We start from the raw sequence: 16,424 nt of genomic DNA, 5'->3' as shown, positions 1-16,424 counted from the left end.
TCAGCAGCATAAGTGATGCGCCATGTTGCACCATATTTACGAAGTGACACATCTAGGCAGATGCGTCACATCGTAAATCACTGCGCTACATTATACCTGCGTCATGTTTATGTATGCAGGGTGGGCGTTCCCCCACATCAATGCCTCGTAGAAGTGGCGCATTGAAATCTATAAGATTTTAGTGCACCGCTTCTAGGATGCATTGCGTCAAAACCTTACACTTGCCTCATGGCAGCTGTAATGGTGACTCAGGCCCTTCATGTGAAATTTCACATTGCTGGAGTTGCGTCTGTTTTCACACACCACAGAAATGTTACAGTTTTGCGCATACAGGTGCATCAGTAATACTGATTTATCTGTAACTCCTTGCGACATACTGCGTCATACAGTAAATATGACAACTCAATGGTGTTGCAAGGAGGGCGCACTGAGAAGTGTTGCATCACTGCTTTGTCGCAGAGATGCAACACTTCTCATAAATAAGCCCCTGAGTACTTACCAGAGACTTTCAGTAGCCCTTCTCCTTGGCAGAACTTTCCAGCAGGGCAGGGTAGACAGGCGCTGAAAGAAATCTTCCCAGAAGATGGTAGGTAAGTGCCCGGAGGGCATGGTCTGGGCACGTTGCTGCCAGCTGGGCAGAAATGTCCTGCAGGACACTGGTCCCCGGTTCCATCACCAGAGGGGTTGGGTTCTCGTGCTTTGAGCGAACAGTAATATCCTGGGAAACACAGTCCAGTAGGCACAGTCAAACCTACAAATAGAAAACAAACAAGCCATGCTGAATAGGTAGAGCTTCGACCATTATTTATCATCTGTTATACAGGACAGATCTACACTCATTGCTAGTGGGAAATCCCATAAATGTTTTAAATACATTTTTAAAAATTAATGTAGGGAACCTATTTTAAACAATCAGATTATAATGTAAGAACATGTATATATCCTCAAACAAATCTGTATTTTTTCAGGTGGTCAGCCTGAACTTGTGACTTTTCCTCGTCCAATGGGATCAAATAACTGTGAGATGCAGTTTCTGCTTCGTGGCACTATTTTTACCTAAAACTTTAATTATCAATATTTCCGGTCTACTTATTGGATTTTGTTTGTTTTGGTGTCATTTACTAAAATGTACTCTATTTATCTATGTTGGTTTGGGATTTTTCTTTTATGTTTTCACTTTATTACCTTGTGTGCTGCATAACTACTTTACACATGGCTTCTAAATTAAGCCTGGCCCAATTGTGCCAAACTACCAGAGGTTTAGGCACAGGTTAACTTAGGTGAGTTTTTGTGGTTCATCCTGACAAAGATTCAGCTAAATATTGAGTGGGGTTTCTGCCCTTTTTAACAATATCCCATTTTCTAACAATGTAGTGCCATTTACAAGGGACTTATAAGTAGATTAAATGTGCCAATTAGGAGCATACTAATTTTACCATGTTTGGAAAAGAGAGCACAAGTACCTTACCACTGCTTAGCAGGAGTAACGTGCCAGAGTCCTCATGCCAACAAAAATGGGCTCAGAAAACTTAGGGTAGGGAGGCACAGATCTGAAGAATACCACACAAAAGATGGTTATTTCCAACACTTCCATTAAAATGACATGTTTTATTTTTATATATTTCTGGTCGGTTAAATCAAATCTTTCATATTTGTGTATTTTTTAAGCATACTTGTTTTGTATGTTTGTTCATTGTTTTGATGTTCAAATCACAGAAACCACTTAGTCACAGGGTCTCGGCTCCTAGTAGTGATTTAGCGGGGGCCCACATAAGTGAAAAGGTTAAGAACCATTGGTAGACAAACATACATCATAACTGAAAGGAACAGCACAAAAGACCCCATTTTATCTCTGACACTGAAAGAAAAAGTGGACGTGTGGAGTTCACTCTTGATTGTAATTGGATGAAGAGGCAAGCAATACCTGAATGCTAGACGAACGGCAGCTCTGGCATCTGGTGCTGCTGTGCACAGGAGGTGTTTGAAACAAACAAATCCTCCAGAAAGGGCTTTATCAAATAACTGATTCTACAAAGATATGTTGCCCTTGATTACATTGTCAATCTCAAATATCCATTCGACGTGGGACATGGTCATTAAATGCTTGGTGATTGGCATCTTCGTGTGCAGAAAAATGCCTCTCTAAGACTATGTGCAGATAGACAGCTAGACAGTTGATAGTGGTGGGCGGGAACAGATTGGAAGTTATTATAGTTTCTCTCAACTCTCTCAATCTCTTTATTTTATCTGTCAATCTTTGATGGGTCAAAGCAAGGCACCATTAAGCAACTCTGTCCTAAGGCTTTTAACTGCAACTGGAATAGCTCGCTGAGTACCTTCTGTGGAAGTCAAAGAGAGCAAGGGAGAGGGGAGAGATGTCCAGAGAGTCTAAAATTGCAAGACCTTCGATTTTTCTCTATTGCCTTTACACCTTCTCCGCTTGACTGATGTCCGTAGGGGAAAGGTATGGACCTGGAATCACTACGAATATAGGTACCATTCAAGGAGAGGGGTCAGGGACAAACCAACCGATGAGGGCTAGAGCAAAGAAGATCACTTAAAGGAGCAATAGTTATTGTTCCCACATTATGCTCTGAGGTAGTTCCTTTAAAAAGAAGGTAAAGGTAATCTGCAGGGCACAGTCACAAAATTGAACCAATGAACCATAGTACAATATCCATATTGTGTACTTTAGCAGAACATAAAGAAAATGGAGTCAATTCACAATGGCATTTATTAGTACTTGAAATGATACTCCTGTAGTACTATTTCATGTACTCATAAATGTATTTGTCAGTCAGCCTCCTAATCAGTAAATTACAAAAAGTATTTTTCATAGTTGTCTAGATGTCAAACTACAGGGCTAATTTACAGAGTCATTTATGCGTTTATTAAAAAGTAATATAGGAGTACTATTTTACATATTTTTACATTTCATTTCAAATACTTTATTCGGTTTTACATATGTTAAAAACCATAAAAGCAATATTGCAGCATGGGCATAAAACTATATAAAAGGTATATATCATAAACATAACCCCAACATTTTGAACAATTCATTTTACTTACAGAGGGTATAAAATAAAACAATAAAATAAAAATATTATCAAACCTCTCTCCTGTTTCTGGTTTTTACTGCTGATTTGAGGAATCCAACCACATATAAAGTGCTTTCAGGCTTTACTTATACATTTCTTTGTGAATTTGCCTCTAATGTCCCAGTCCCTGTGGTACTAGAAATATTGACTGCTCCCATCGTGTTGACACCATGTAGTCTTTGTGATAAAGTTCACAGTGAAGAAATATCACAATGACGTGTAAATATCCAAGCTAGTAAAATCCCTACAGTAGTTCGAGGACAGAAACCGCTCCTTTCATCCAATCAGCCAGACACCTTCTCACCTGTGGTAGCGCAGAAGTTGCCCCCTGGACATGGTTGACATCCCTCAGGGCTCACAAGGCCAGTTGCGCTACTATAGGTGCCTTCAGGACATGGGTACTGGTGCCCATACTGGCTTCCTTCAACGCAGTAATATCCAGCCGGGCAGATGGATGGCTTTACTGCTCCAAATAAAGCGTCAAGTGTTTCCGTATAGTTAGGAGTATAATGCATGGGACCACAGAACCTGAAAGAGAACCCAAGCTTATAAGGTTCCTGCAAGAACATGCATGCAGCCTGAACTTTACTCAGGGACATCACAATTGTTGGATATCTACTTTTCCTATCCGGAGACATACATAAGCAAGACTTCATGCACTGGTTCCACACCTGCCAACACACACCTGCCACTGTGTGACTCACAATATCGTCTCCCATCATACTGTCTCCCAGTGAGGAGCCGATATCACATGGTGGCAGGGAAAACAAGCTGAAAACCACTTTAAACAGTGGTTTTCAAGCTTGTTTCCAAGGCTTGGAACTGCTGACGTCCATTAAGGGGGGTGGGGGGTGAAAGCACCCCAGCACATCGACATCAGCCTCAGCAAGCTTTTTTGGGGGGGTAGGAAGGGACTGCGGGCGGGGTTAAAAAGTGCCTCATAGGTAGTTCTCAGCACGAAGCCCCGCCCCTTTCAAGGCTCTGCCCCTCCTCAAACGGTGAGATTGTTCTTTATGTTGGAAGGTATGTGGTTTAAGTTCTTGTATATGTGGATGAAAATTGCATTCATAGTCTAAGAGCACCATTCTTCTTTGAAAAAGTTAATGACGGTCAGCTTATTGTCCTTGCATAATAAGGTGCTTAGATACTGGACTTTCACACAGAGACATAAAGGTGCATGAATGTGAGCCTTTAACACGTGGATCAAAATGTGCAAGGCAGTGACACTTTAACACAAAGGGTCCTAAAGGTTCATAACTGCAAACCTTTCACTCTGTGACAGAAAGGTGCATGGCTGTGAGATCGCCACATGGCTGTGACACCCCATCAGAGGCACAAATGTGCATGTCTGTGAGACTTCCACCCAGCTACCGAAAGATGCATGACTGTGATACTTCGTCTGCGCACAGAAAGGTGCATGACTGTAAGACATCCTCCCAAAGATTGAATGGTGCATGGCTGTGAAACTGCCCCTGTCAGACAGAGAGGTCCACTGCTGTGAGATCTCCACACAGAGGGACAGGCTGTTGGAGGCCTTTGTGATGTCTGTCGACAAAAACCGTGCACAGCTACTGGACTCCAAACATAGGCACAAAAGTAAATGACGCCGGAAGAGACTCTATATCAAACATTATTTTCAAAACTACATTAACTTTAATTTGTCTTTCTTTGTGACAGGACTACACAGCTTTACTACATTATCGTGTTAAAGACATTTGGACATGATTTTAAAGCTTTTTTCTGAGAGCAATTGTGTTCGCTCCTGCGTTTGGTTTGAGTTGTTCTTGATTTTCTATGGCTGATTTAAAAATCATGGGCCTCATTTATGAGGCCGTGCATCACTTTTACGCCGCCGGTGGTCACTTTTTGTGACGCACCAGCAGCGTAAAAAAAGTGCCTTGTTGCACCATATTTACAAAGTGACGCATCTAGGTAGATGCATCACTTTGTAAACCCCTGCGCTACATTATACCTGCGCCAGGTATAATGTATGCAGGGGGCGTTCTGACGCAAGAAAAGGTCCTTGAAGTGACGCAGTGAAATCTATAAGATTTCACTGCGCCACTTCTAGGACACAAATGCGTCAATTTCTTACGCATGCCTCACAGCAGGCGTAAGACTGATGCAGGCCCTTTCACATGGGGCTTGCCCCATGTGAAAGGACACATTGCTGGAGTTGCATCATTTTTGTGACACACTCCAGCAATGCGTCACTTTTGCACCATACAGATAAGTCAGAAATACTGACGTATCTGTAACTCCTTGCGCAATGATGCGTCATACTGTAAATATGACGCATCATTGTTGTCGCAAGGAGGGCGCAATGAAAAGTGACGCATCGCTGTTTTCACGCAGCGATGAGTCACTTTTCATAAATGAGGCCTCATGTTCTGTGAGCATTTGTGTCTTCATTTAAAGTGGCACGAGACTAACTAATGGATTTCCAAAAGATAGATATACTTGCTTTGCAGAATCACGAAGCTTTTTTTTCCCATGACCCAAAGTGTTTTACGGCAATGAATTCAAGTTTAAGACACCACTCACGGAAAAAGGTTTGTGAACACAGAATTTTTCAGAGATGAGAAACAAGTTGTTTTCATGTTTAGTTATTCTTTGTTTAAATGCGTACTGCTTCTTTCTCTCTGACCCGTAAAGGAAATGCAATCAATGGAGGAACTAAAGCCGGGTTTGCAAAAGGATTTTGTGACTGCAAACCCTGCGTTTCCCAAAATCACTGGGTTTGCGCCTCCAAAACACTTTTTATAATGCACAAAAGCATTTTTTGTCAGGAAAGTTTTTTCTACTGGTAAAATGGCGTTTGTGACCCATACTGAATCCTCATTTTGAAATGGTGTTAAAAGGGACATTTCTTCCAAATTGCGATCTGGTGTGCAATGTATCAATGGTTTGTGACTGCAATTATGGTAGCAGAGCATTGAACAGTAACTGAACTGACACTTTCATACAGAGACAGAAAAGCACATGACTACAAGACATCTGTCATGAAGAGGTGCAGGCCTGTGAAACCATACTCAGAAACAGGTAAGTGCGTGGCCTCATAGGAGGTGGTAACAGATTCGCAAAGGTGACGAGTGTTCCCTGGGGGTGGGGTGGTCACATCTCCTTTGAGAATTGTTGTGGCAGTCTCAGGGGAGCACGTAGTAGTCCGGGGGACTGGAAAACATTTGTGTCTTTTGAAGCAGCACTGTTTCCTTTGGGGAGCACGGTCTACTTTAAAAAAAAAAACCTTTCCTCTTAGACAGCGCAAACATAGGAACGGGGATCTGCTGTCCTTTGCAAGCAAATATCTTTGTGTTTGTAGTCAGTCACAGGGAGTCACTCATTTGCAACATGCTTAATATTCACTTAGCAGGTCGTTCCTCGACCTTGTGAACGGTGATTTTGCGACACAACCTAATAGTACGTAGTGCGCTTCGCCAAATAGGAGTCTGTTCGCAAAACTGCAACCACTTCGTGAGAACTGACTCTCAGTACATATAGGGCCAGATTCATCAAACCAAAATCCGCTCGCAAAGGGACAGATTCTGAGAATCTGGCCCTTTGCGAGCGGTATTTTTGCATTTGGGATGCATCATCCCAAATGAAAAAATCGCAATTTTAGAAATCGCTACATTGCGATTATTTGCATTTAAGGAATCTAAATTTGAGATTCTTTAAATGCAATGCATGAACTATTTCAAAATTGCGAATTTGCAATCTGGGGCCGCTATTTACCGCGAAGTCTAACTACGTGGTAAATAGCAAAAACGTAGAAAAATGCACTTCAGTGCATTTTTCTAAGTTGTATGTTACACACACACATGTCCTTGGGACATGTGTGTGCGCAACACCAGTGCAATTAGAAATTATGTACAATCTGCGGCACACCTTGGATATTAGTTGAATATTTACTCGGTAAGCTGTGAGTAGCTGCTTCTGGGTGCCTCCAGGTATTGTCCCCTCTGGCCCTGGGGGATTAATGGTAATAACAAAAGAATTGCAGTGCCAACCAATTGGCACTGTGCCTGTGGGCACTCCTATTGGAATGTATTCTCTATGATTGTCGACAATGTAGTTAAATATTTAGAGAAAAATAAACTGTGGTTCCTCTTTGTTGGTCAAAACAATAGTTTGTTTATTTCAAATGTTCATTTTGTTGGTATGTATCATTTCATTCATTATAATATGATTATTAATAACAGATAAACACAATTCCTTCATTTAGTTCCAGCTCAAATTGCGATGCACATAACCCTATGCATTTCGGGACCCAAGCCTTTCATCAGGGGTGTGGTGTGCAATCTGGAAAAAAAGGGGGTTCCATTTCAGTATACTGTGCAGGAGCGAAGATTCATTCTACAAAAAGCCCTGATTTAAAATGAAGCATGCTGGTGGTTAAACTAAGAACATACTGTGACTGTTGGTGAACAATTAAAAAAAGACATATAGGATGGTGAGATGGCTGTTTATCTCGTGGAGTCCGCAATTAAAGTGGAAATATAACAGGTCGTGAAAATGTGAACGAGTTTGGGTTAAGTGCGTATCCCTATGTTAAGTGTGGTAAGTGCCAAACACAGAGTAATAATAATCTCGGTGAACAGTCTACAATAAACGGCAAACGGCGAGTGTCCAAGTCGATTTAAACATGAGTACATGCTGTTCCGGTGATGCTTAAGCGGCTGACTGTTGCCGAACAAGTACAAACAACGCGGTGTCATGCAATCACTTAAAAACACAACGATATGAATCTTACCGCATTAATGAGCGTGACGGCGTGTCCATGTATTCTCATGCGTGTGTATTACCTTCACCGTGGGAAATCAGATTACGACCAACTCCGTAAAGAACGTATGACCATTTGTGTGCACGTCGCGCTAAAACTAAAAAATCGACTAATCCATGATTACCGTCTACAGACAGTGACGTACAAACACTCGAAGGTGGCGGCCATCTTGAAAAGGTGAATAAAGTCAAGTCTATCAGGTAAAAGAGACAAGATGGAAATTCGAGGATGTATATCGATCTCTAGAGTGAATGTTGCGGGAAATCCATAAATGTAGACTTAAATAACAAATAAATGAAGTGTTTAGCAATCGTGTAGATTATCATCTATAAATGTAAATTCATGAAACCTAAACAATGGCAGAAGTGAGAACATCATGTGTGCCGATGTGAACCATGTGCATCAACAGAATGTAAAATTGTGTACATAACAAATGTAGTGGTTACAATATATAATAGTGAAAATATCAGCCCAAAAATAAACATTTTTGTCCATCAGGTGATTGGCCACAAATATCATGTTGGTTATAAATAACTTATTTAAAAAAACAGCTGTATTCGATGCGGTCATTCAGACCTTTAGGTTGACAAGCATCCAATCTTTTTATCCAAACAAGTTCTCTTTGTAACAATCTTTTCTTGTTGTCAATGCCTTGTCTCAGCGGGACAACCTCCAATACCAAAAATCTTATTTGGCTCATGTTGTGATTATTGTTCAAGAAGTGTGCAGCAAAAGGTGCTTTCATGACCTTATTCCTGATTGTAGTCTTATGTTCTGTGAGACTAACTTTTATTTTCCTTTCAGTTTTCCCTACATAGGGCAGTCCGCATGGACATTTCAAAAGATACACCAAATTTTTGGAATCACATGTTGCGTTGGTAAATAATTTCATTGGTTTGCCTGAGCTTGGATGGTTCATTGTATTGCCCGAGATGATATTATGACAATGGCTGCAATTGTGACAATTTTTAGTTCCATTGAATTTTGTGTCGGTGGTTTTGGGTGTGTGTTCTGTCAGTTGACTTACGTTCTAAATTAATGCACAGTAAATCTTGGCGACTAAGGTTGCCCACTCGCTGTTTAGCTGAATCCAAAATCTGGCTTGAGTATTTTCTGTCTTTGAATTTCAATAGAATTGCCTGTTCATTGTTCATATATGTGTGTGGTTAAAATTCTTTTAACCCTAAGTAATTGTGAGTAGGGTAAATGCTTTTTCAACGGAAGTGGATGACAACTGTCGAAATGTAGTGCGTTGTTCCTGTCCGTGGTTTTAATGTACAAATCGGTATGTAGTTGATTATTTTGGTATTTCACTAAAACATCCAGAAACGGTATGCTCTGAGTACTCACTGCATGTGTGAATTTAATATGATCATCAATGTTGTTGATGTACGAGATGAAATCCGTGATTTCTTCTGGTGTTCCTTCCCATATCAAAAAGATATCGTTTATGTATCTCCAAAATTTCTTTATTTTGTTCGTCCATCTTGGGTTGTTCAGAATGTGGTCGAGTTCCAGTCTATGCATAAAAAGATTTGCGTAGCTGGGGGCTGCACAATTTCCCATTGATGTACCAACCAATTGTTGGTAATATTCTCAATCCCATAGGAAGTAGCTGTGATATAAGGAATATTGAATCAATTCCAATAGTAGAATCTTCAGTTCCTCATTCATAGAACATTGTAGAAGAAATGATTCAATCGCTTCCAAACCCCTGTTATGAGGGATTTGGATTTGATTGAAACAGATCATTATCTGATTCAATCAAATCCAAGGAGTCCGAGCCTCCACATGCTCCCCAAGATTCATAAGGATCTCAAAAGACCACCATTTCGACCAATAGTGTCCACCAGGGGTTCCATACATAAACCCACGGGGAAATACATTGATATGTATCTGCAACCACTGGTAAAAGAAATGTCCACATACTTGCGTGACACGACTGATTTTTTGAACAAACTCGATCAAACCACACTTGACCCCGACACAAACATCATACTATGTACCATTGACGTATGCGCTTTGTATACTTCGATCCCTCATAACAGGGGTTTGGAAGCGATTGAATCATTTCTTCTACAATGTTCTATGAATGAGGAACTGAAGATTCTACTATTGGAATTGATTCAATATACCTTATATCACAGCTACTTCCTATGGGATGGAGAATATTACCAACAATTGGTTGGTACATCAATGGGAAATTGTGCAGCCCCCAGCTACGCAAATCTTTTTATGCATAGACTGGAACTCGACCACATTCTGAACAACCCAAGATGGACGAACAAAATAAATAAATTTTGGAGATACATAGACAATATCTTTTTGATATGGGAAGGAACACGAGAAGAAATCACGGATTTCATCTCGTACATCAACAACATTGATGATCATATTAAATTCACACATGCAGTGAGTACTCAGAGCATACCGTTTCTGGATGTTTTAGTGAAATACCAAGATAATTAACTACATACCGATTTGTACATTAAAACCACGGACAGGAACAACGCACTACATTTCAACAGTTTTCATCCACTTCCGTTGAAAAAGCATTTACCCTACTCACAATTACTTAAGGGTTAAAACTATTTGTTCCCACCCACAAACATATATAAACAATGAGCAGGCAATACTATTGAAATTCAAAGACAGAAAATACTCAAGCCAGATTTTGGATTCAGCTAAACAGCGAGTGGGCAACCTTAGTCGCCAAGATTTACTGGCCAATTAATTAAGAATGTAAGTCAACTAACAGACCAGTCTTTGTTTCAAAATGTTTGACTAAAAGCACACAAATCAAGAAAATAATCATGAAAAATTGGCAAATTATACAAACGGAACCTGGTTTTAATGGAATTTTCAATCATAGTCCACTTTTTGCTTTTCAAAGATCAAGAAATCTTAAAGACTTACTGGAACACACACCCAGAACCACCGACACAAAATTCAATGGAACTAAACCTTGTCACAATTGCAGTCATTGTCATAATATCATCTCGGGCAATACAATGAACCATCCAAGCTCAGGCAAACCAATGAAATTATTTACCAACGCAACATGTGATTCCAAAAATGTGGTGTATCTTTTGAAAAGTCGATGCGGACTGCCCTATGTAGGGAAAACTGAAAGGAAAATAAAAGTTTGTATCACAGAACATAAGAGTACAATCAGGAATAAGGTCATGAAAGCACCTTTTGCTGCACACTTCGTGAACAATAATGACAACATCAGGCAAATAAGATTTTTGGTAGTGGAGGTTGTCCCGCATTGACAACAAGAAAAGATTGTTACAAGGAGAACTTGTTTGGATAAAAAGATTGGATGCTTGTCAACCTAAAGGTCTGAATGACCGCATCGAATACAGCTGTTTTCTTTAAATAAGTTATTTATAACCGACATGATATTTGTGGCCAATCCCCTGATGAACGAATATGTTTATTTTTGGGCTGATATTTTCACTATTATATATTGTAACCACTACATTTGTTATGTACACGATTTTACATTCTGTTGATGCACATGGTTCACATCGGCACACATGATGTTCTCACTTCTGCCATTGTTTAGGTTTCATGAATTTACATTTATAGATGATAATCTACACGATTGCTAAACACTTCATTTATTTGTTATTTGAGTCAACGTTTATGAATTTCCTGCAACATTCACTCTAGAGATCGATATACATCCTCGAATTTCCATCTTGTCTCTTTTACCTGATAGATTTGACTTTATTCACCTTTTCAAGATGGCCGCCACCTTCGAGTGTTTGTACGTCACTGTCTGTAGATGGTAGTCATGGATTAGTCCATTTTGTAGTTTTAGCGCGACGCGCACACAAATGGTCATACGTTCTTTACGGAGTTGATTGTAAAATGATTTCCCACGGTGAAGGTAATACACACGCGTGAGAATACATGGACACGCCGGCACACTCATTAATACGGTAAGATTCATATCGTTGTGTTTTTAAGTGATTGCATGACACCGCGTTGTTTGTACTAGTTCAACAACAGTCAGCCGCTTAAGAATCACCGGAACAGCATGTACTCATGTTTAAATCGACTTGGACACTCGCCGTTAGCCAGTTATCATAGACTGTTCACCGAGATTATTATTACTCTGTGTTTGGCACTTACCACACTTAACATAGGGATACGCACTTAACCCAAACTCGTTCACATTTTCACGACCTGTTATATTACCACTTTAATTGCGGACACCACGAGATAAACAGCCATCTCACCATCCTATATGTCTTTTTTTAATTGTTCACCAACAGTCACAGTATGTTCTTAGTTTAACCACCAGCATGCTTCATTTTAAATCAGGGCTTTTTGTAGAATGAATCTTCGCTTCTGCTCAGTATACTGAAATGGAACCCCCTTTTTTTCAGATTGTACACCACACCCCTGATGAAGAGCTTGGGTCCCGAAATGCATAGGGTTATATGCATCGCAATTTGAGCTGGAACTAAATGAAGGAATGATGTTTATCTGTTATTAATAATCGTATTATCATGAATGAAATGATACATACCAACAAAATGAACATTTGAAATAAACAAACTATTGTTTTGACCAACAAAGAGGAACCACAGTTTATTTTTCTCTAAATATTTAACTACATTGTCGACAATCATAGAGAATATGTTCCAATAGGAGTGCCTACAGGCACAGTGCCATTTGGTTGGCACTGCAATTCTTGTGCGCAACTCCAGTGTTCATTACCATTTCAGGGGTCCAACAGGGTGTCCTTTGGACATCCTGGCACCCTTGAAATTGCTTCCTTATTTGCGATTCGTTAATTGCTAATCGCAAATAAGGAATGACTCCCTATTCATTCCTATGGGCCTTTAGGCCCATAGGAATGAATGGGAAAGCCATTCCTTATTTGCGATTAGCAATTAGCGAATCGCAAATAAGGAAGCAGTAGAAATCGCTAAAAATTTTGCGATTTCTACATGCATCCCGTTTTGCGAGTCTTTAAGAGCGAATCCTTAAAATTCGCTATTAAGGACTCGCAAAACATGACTTTCATGAATCTGTGGGATAGCCCTAGAGGTACAAATAACACTGTTGAGATATTTATGTTTGTTGCAGCGTGTGTTTTAGAATCCTGCTTCATCAATGCTAATGGCACCACTTTCAACACCTTATTTGAAATACAAACAAATGAAATGTACATGTTCACGATATATAAAACTTTTCAAATAAAAATAAAGTAATGAATGGAAAGAAAAAATGCAACATACGCGCCAGCTGGACAGTTCTTGCAGGATTTTTGACCTGCTTCGTTCTGGTACTGCCCCAAAGGACACGGCTGAGGCTTTGAACTGCCGCTCCCGCAAAAGTGTCCAACAGGGCAATCTGCAGTAAAAACAGCAATGGAGTCACTCTGGGATGAGCGTGTCCAAGGGAATGTGTGAAAAACCCAAGTTCAGATTAACTACAATCAAATGATCTTTCACAACATTGTGCTTCTTCAGTGCTCATTAATTCACCATGACTTTGTATCTGGACAAACATTGGAGCAAAGAGGATTTGATTCATTTAAATTGAACAAACACTATTTTATTCACTTTCAAGGTTTTAAGCTGAAACGTAAGTGTGACCTATTGGCTATGCCAATGCTTGTTTTTAATGCTTTTTGAATGGTTGTTCCAGAATCGTGTGCATGGTCTACAGAGCGACTGCGGGCTTTGTTCCCTGTCCTAGAAGGTGGTTTGTAAGGAATCTCAATTATCCAGAGATACCCCATCCCAACCTTTTGGATGACCAAATGATAAGATTATAAGATCACTTACAAGACATTGATGGGAATCCATCTCTGGACCTTGGGTCTCACCCACTTTTGCTGGGAAGAAAATGCATTGGGCAGTATATTTGACATAGGACTCTTTAGTTTTTCCAACGAGCACCTGTAGGGCTCAGAGTCTTAGGAGATGAGAGTATTTGGTTGACTCTCTTACTAGACCCCCAGGCTTTGTGTGTTGAACAGTATGTTTATTAGGGGATGAAAGCTAGGGCAGGTCTTAAAAATTCCCTTAGACCCTCCACTACCTGTTTTGTGATCATGGAAAACAGCCACAGAAACTTTAAGGTCCGGTGGAGAGGGATTTATCCCAGTGTTTTGGCCGAAGAGAACACCAAACTGATGGAACTAAAGCAGCCCTGTATCAAAATGTCAAGTCAACACCCGTAGAAATGTGATAATTATGCAGGGCATAAAACAGCAGTAGAATAAAGAAATGACAGGGCCGATAGAGGTCGCGAACAACACAGTTTAAGCAGCAGCAACACCACCAGGCAACAACAAAAGGGTCACCAAAAAAACAGACGAGAACTCATGTGTGTAGGTCCCACAAGCCATGTCAAAAAAAGGATGTGATGTCAGGATCTGGAGCAACTTGGGGACAATGACTGTCCCTGCCACATTTTCCAGTCTTGCTACAACTCCAACCCCTTTCCTGCCCAAGGCTGTCATCCCAAACAGGAAGAGACAGGACAACAAGCAGCCTGGTCACCCCACTTACTTGACCTCTGCCGACCTCACAGGCTACCACAGAATACACTGGCCCCAGATCAGGACGCAAAGGGCAGGAGCAGGCACAAGCCACCTCTGCTGTAGAAACAACCCCGCATCATCTTCACAAAGCAGTAGCCAGACAATGAAATGCTTCTTGCTAAATGTCATGTCACCGTTGAGTTCCCTTACTATGTAGTAGGGCAAAGTTTTAGTAAGCAGAGGTCCTTAATATGCTCGCAGATCTCTACGTTGTTAAAATAATCAAATCATACATTTATGCAATTATTTATATGGTAAACACTACTAATACTGTGTAAAATTAATTTTGCACAGTGATATTTATGTGTTTTGGGAGCATGGCATTGTCAGGTCTGGGCTGGCTGTTCTGTCACTCTCGCAGTACCCTGGAAGCCAGTAGGATAAAATAATAATTTTGGAGCAAGATTTGGTACCATGACATATCCGTGCCCCATGGCCCATTCTAATCTCGGTATCTTGCAATGTGGGGCTGATTCAGAAGAACAGTTATAAGGCTACACAATAAGAAACACCAAGCGACATCATTTCCTACCTTGACTACGAGGAGTAGTGGACCCCATAGGACAGAACCAGCCTTCCTCACACAAGCCTTCTGGTGATTTCTGACCCCAACGGGAGCAGAACCATCCTCCCGGACAGGACTGACAGTCCTCTGCTGAATGTCCACCTGAATGTGCCAGAAAAGAACCTGCCAAAAAAAAGAAATTGAGAGAATCCATCACAACCACAATCCACAGACTTCTCACAATGGCCTTTTGTCTTGAAAAAGATCTTGGTCCCCCTAGGATGCAGGGGCCTGCCTCTACCCAACCCATAGAAGACAATCAGCCATATTTATAGTTGTCTACTGCAACAATGGAGGATTATTGACCAAAGTACTTAGGCAAACATGACAGCAGCTCTTCTGTCAAAAATGTGATGCCAGAGAGACTGTCATGTCATGGACGGCCTGTTCAACATTGCTTTCATTTCTCATAAACAAATCACCATATCTGAACTGTCAGACCAGCCAGCTGGCCACTGCCTGAATGTCCTTCAGGCCAGGCCAACCATGCTTAGTTCTTCTAGTGATATACAAGTTTAGACCCTGCAGGGAAAAAGATTTGTTAGACACGTCTAGTGCTTCGACATTTGATACCGCTATGAAGAGAATTAAACATAAAAGTTTAGCACGTTTCTCTGCAACCTGTTTCAGAGATAAATCTATTTACCCATTGTATTAGGAAATCTAAATAATATAAGCATCCCATAACAGAATATATGTGTTTAGGAGGAATCTTAAAATGATAGATCACAACTCCCTGCACACCAGAAAATCATTACCCACCGGCTCTTTTTGGACCAGAACGGGACATTCTGAAATAGTTGACCAATGATTATTAATGGTTATATGTTTTCCCCTCGGAAAACAAAGTTAGTAAAAAGATAACTATCTGAAGCGGATAGGCTGAAACTGAACCAATCTGCCATTCCAGACACCAGCCAACCTAGACTGACCATACATATGCATAACCTTTTCTAGTGATAGAAGCCCTCTCTGATAACTGAAGCTTTTTGCCAAAGGCTTGGGACATTCCAAGATCCACATAAACCTACCGATTAGAGAGAATGTGTAGGAAAGACTAAAAAAGCCTGGTGCAGTGTACAGAGAGCTCCGAACGTTAAAGGTACTACACTTGTGCTGTCAAAAAAGGCATTACTATATCCGAGGTGGTTTTGTTCCTCCTGATCTAAACTAATGTTCTGAGGATCATCATAAAGGGAGGAGATGCAAAGCCTTGTAGAAGTGACCAAGACTGAACAAGTGCATCTAATGACTCCACTTCTAGAACTGGCCTCCAACTGAAAAATCGAGGGAGTTTGGAAGTCAGAAGAAAAGCAAAAAGATTCATTTGAAGGGGTCCCCGTATGCGTTCAAAACGAAGAAATATTGACATGTGAAGTAACCTCTCTGCTGTCCTGTAGATACTGT

At 40.6% G+C, this 16,424-nt stretch overlaps 1 protein-coding gene and 1 long non-coding RNA gene across 2 annotated transcripts in view; both read right to left on the bottom strand.

Annotated features, from left to right (window-relative positions):
- The window catches only part of LOC144824222 (uncharacterized), a 652,050-nt gene extending 649,932 nt beyond the window's left edge, over nt 1–2,118 (bottom strand). Inside the window, exons 1-2 of the mRNA XM_078683370.1 lie at nt 2,046–2,118; nt 500–751 (exon numbers count right to left, since the gene is read on the bottom strand). Coding sequence (XP_078539496.1) covers nt 500–751; nt 2,046–2,118 — 325 coding nt within the window. The remainder of the gene's footprint in view (nt 1–499; nt 752–2,045) is intronic.
- Nucleotides 2,119–3,486: 1,368 nt separating this feature from the next.
- LOC144823356 (uncharacterized) lies at nt 3,487–15,113 on the bottom strand. The gene is made up of 3 exons (XR_013608769.1): nt 14,985–15,113; nt 13,140–13,254; nt 3,487–3,626 (listed from the first exon to the last, which is right to left on the bottom strand). It is a non-coding gene; the product is annotated as an uncharacterized LOC144823356 (long non-coding RNA).
- Nucleotides 15,114–16,424: the final 1,311 nt, after the last annotated feature.

The sequence above is a fragment of the Lissotriton helveticus genome, chromosome 3_1, assembly GCF_964261635.1.
Source record: "Lissotriton helveticus chromosome 3_1, aLisHel1.1, whole genome shotgun sequence".
Lineage (NCBI taxonomy): Eukaryota > Metazoa > Chordata > Amphibia > Caudata > Salamandridae > Lissotriton > Lissotriton helveticus.
Note: the sequence above shows the minus strand (reverse complement) of the source record. Positions and strands in the feature narration are given on the sequence as shown.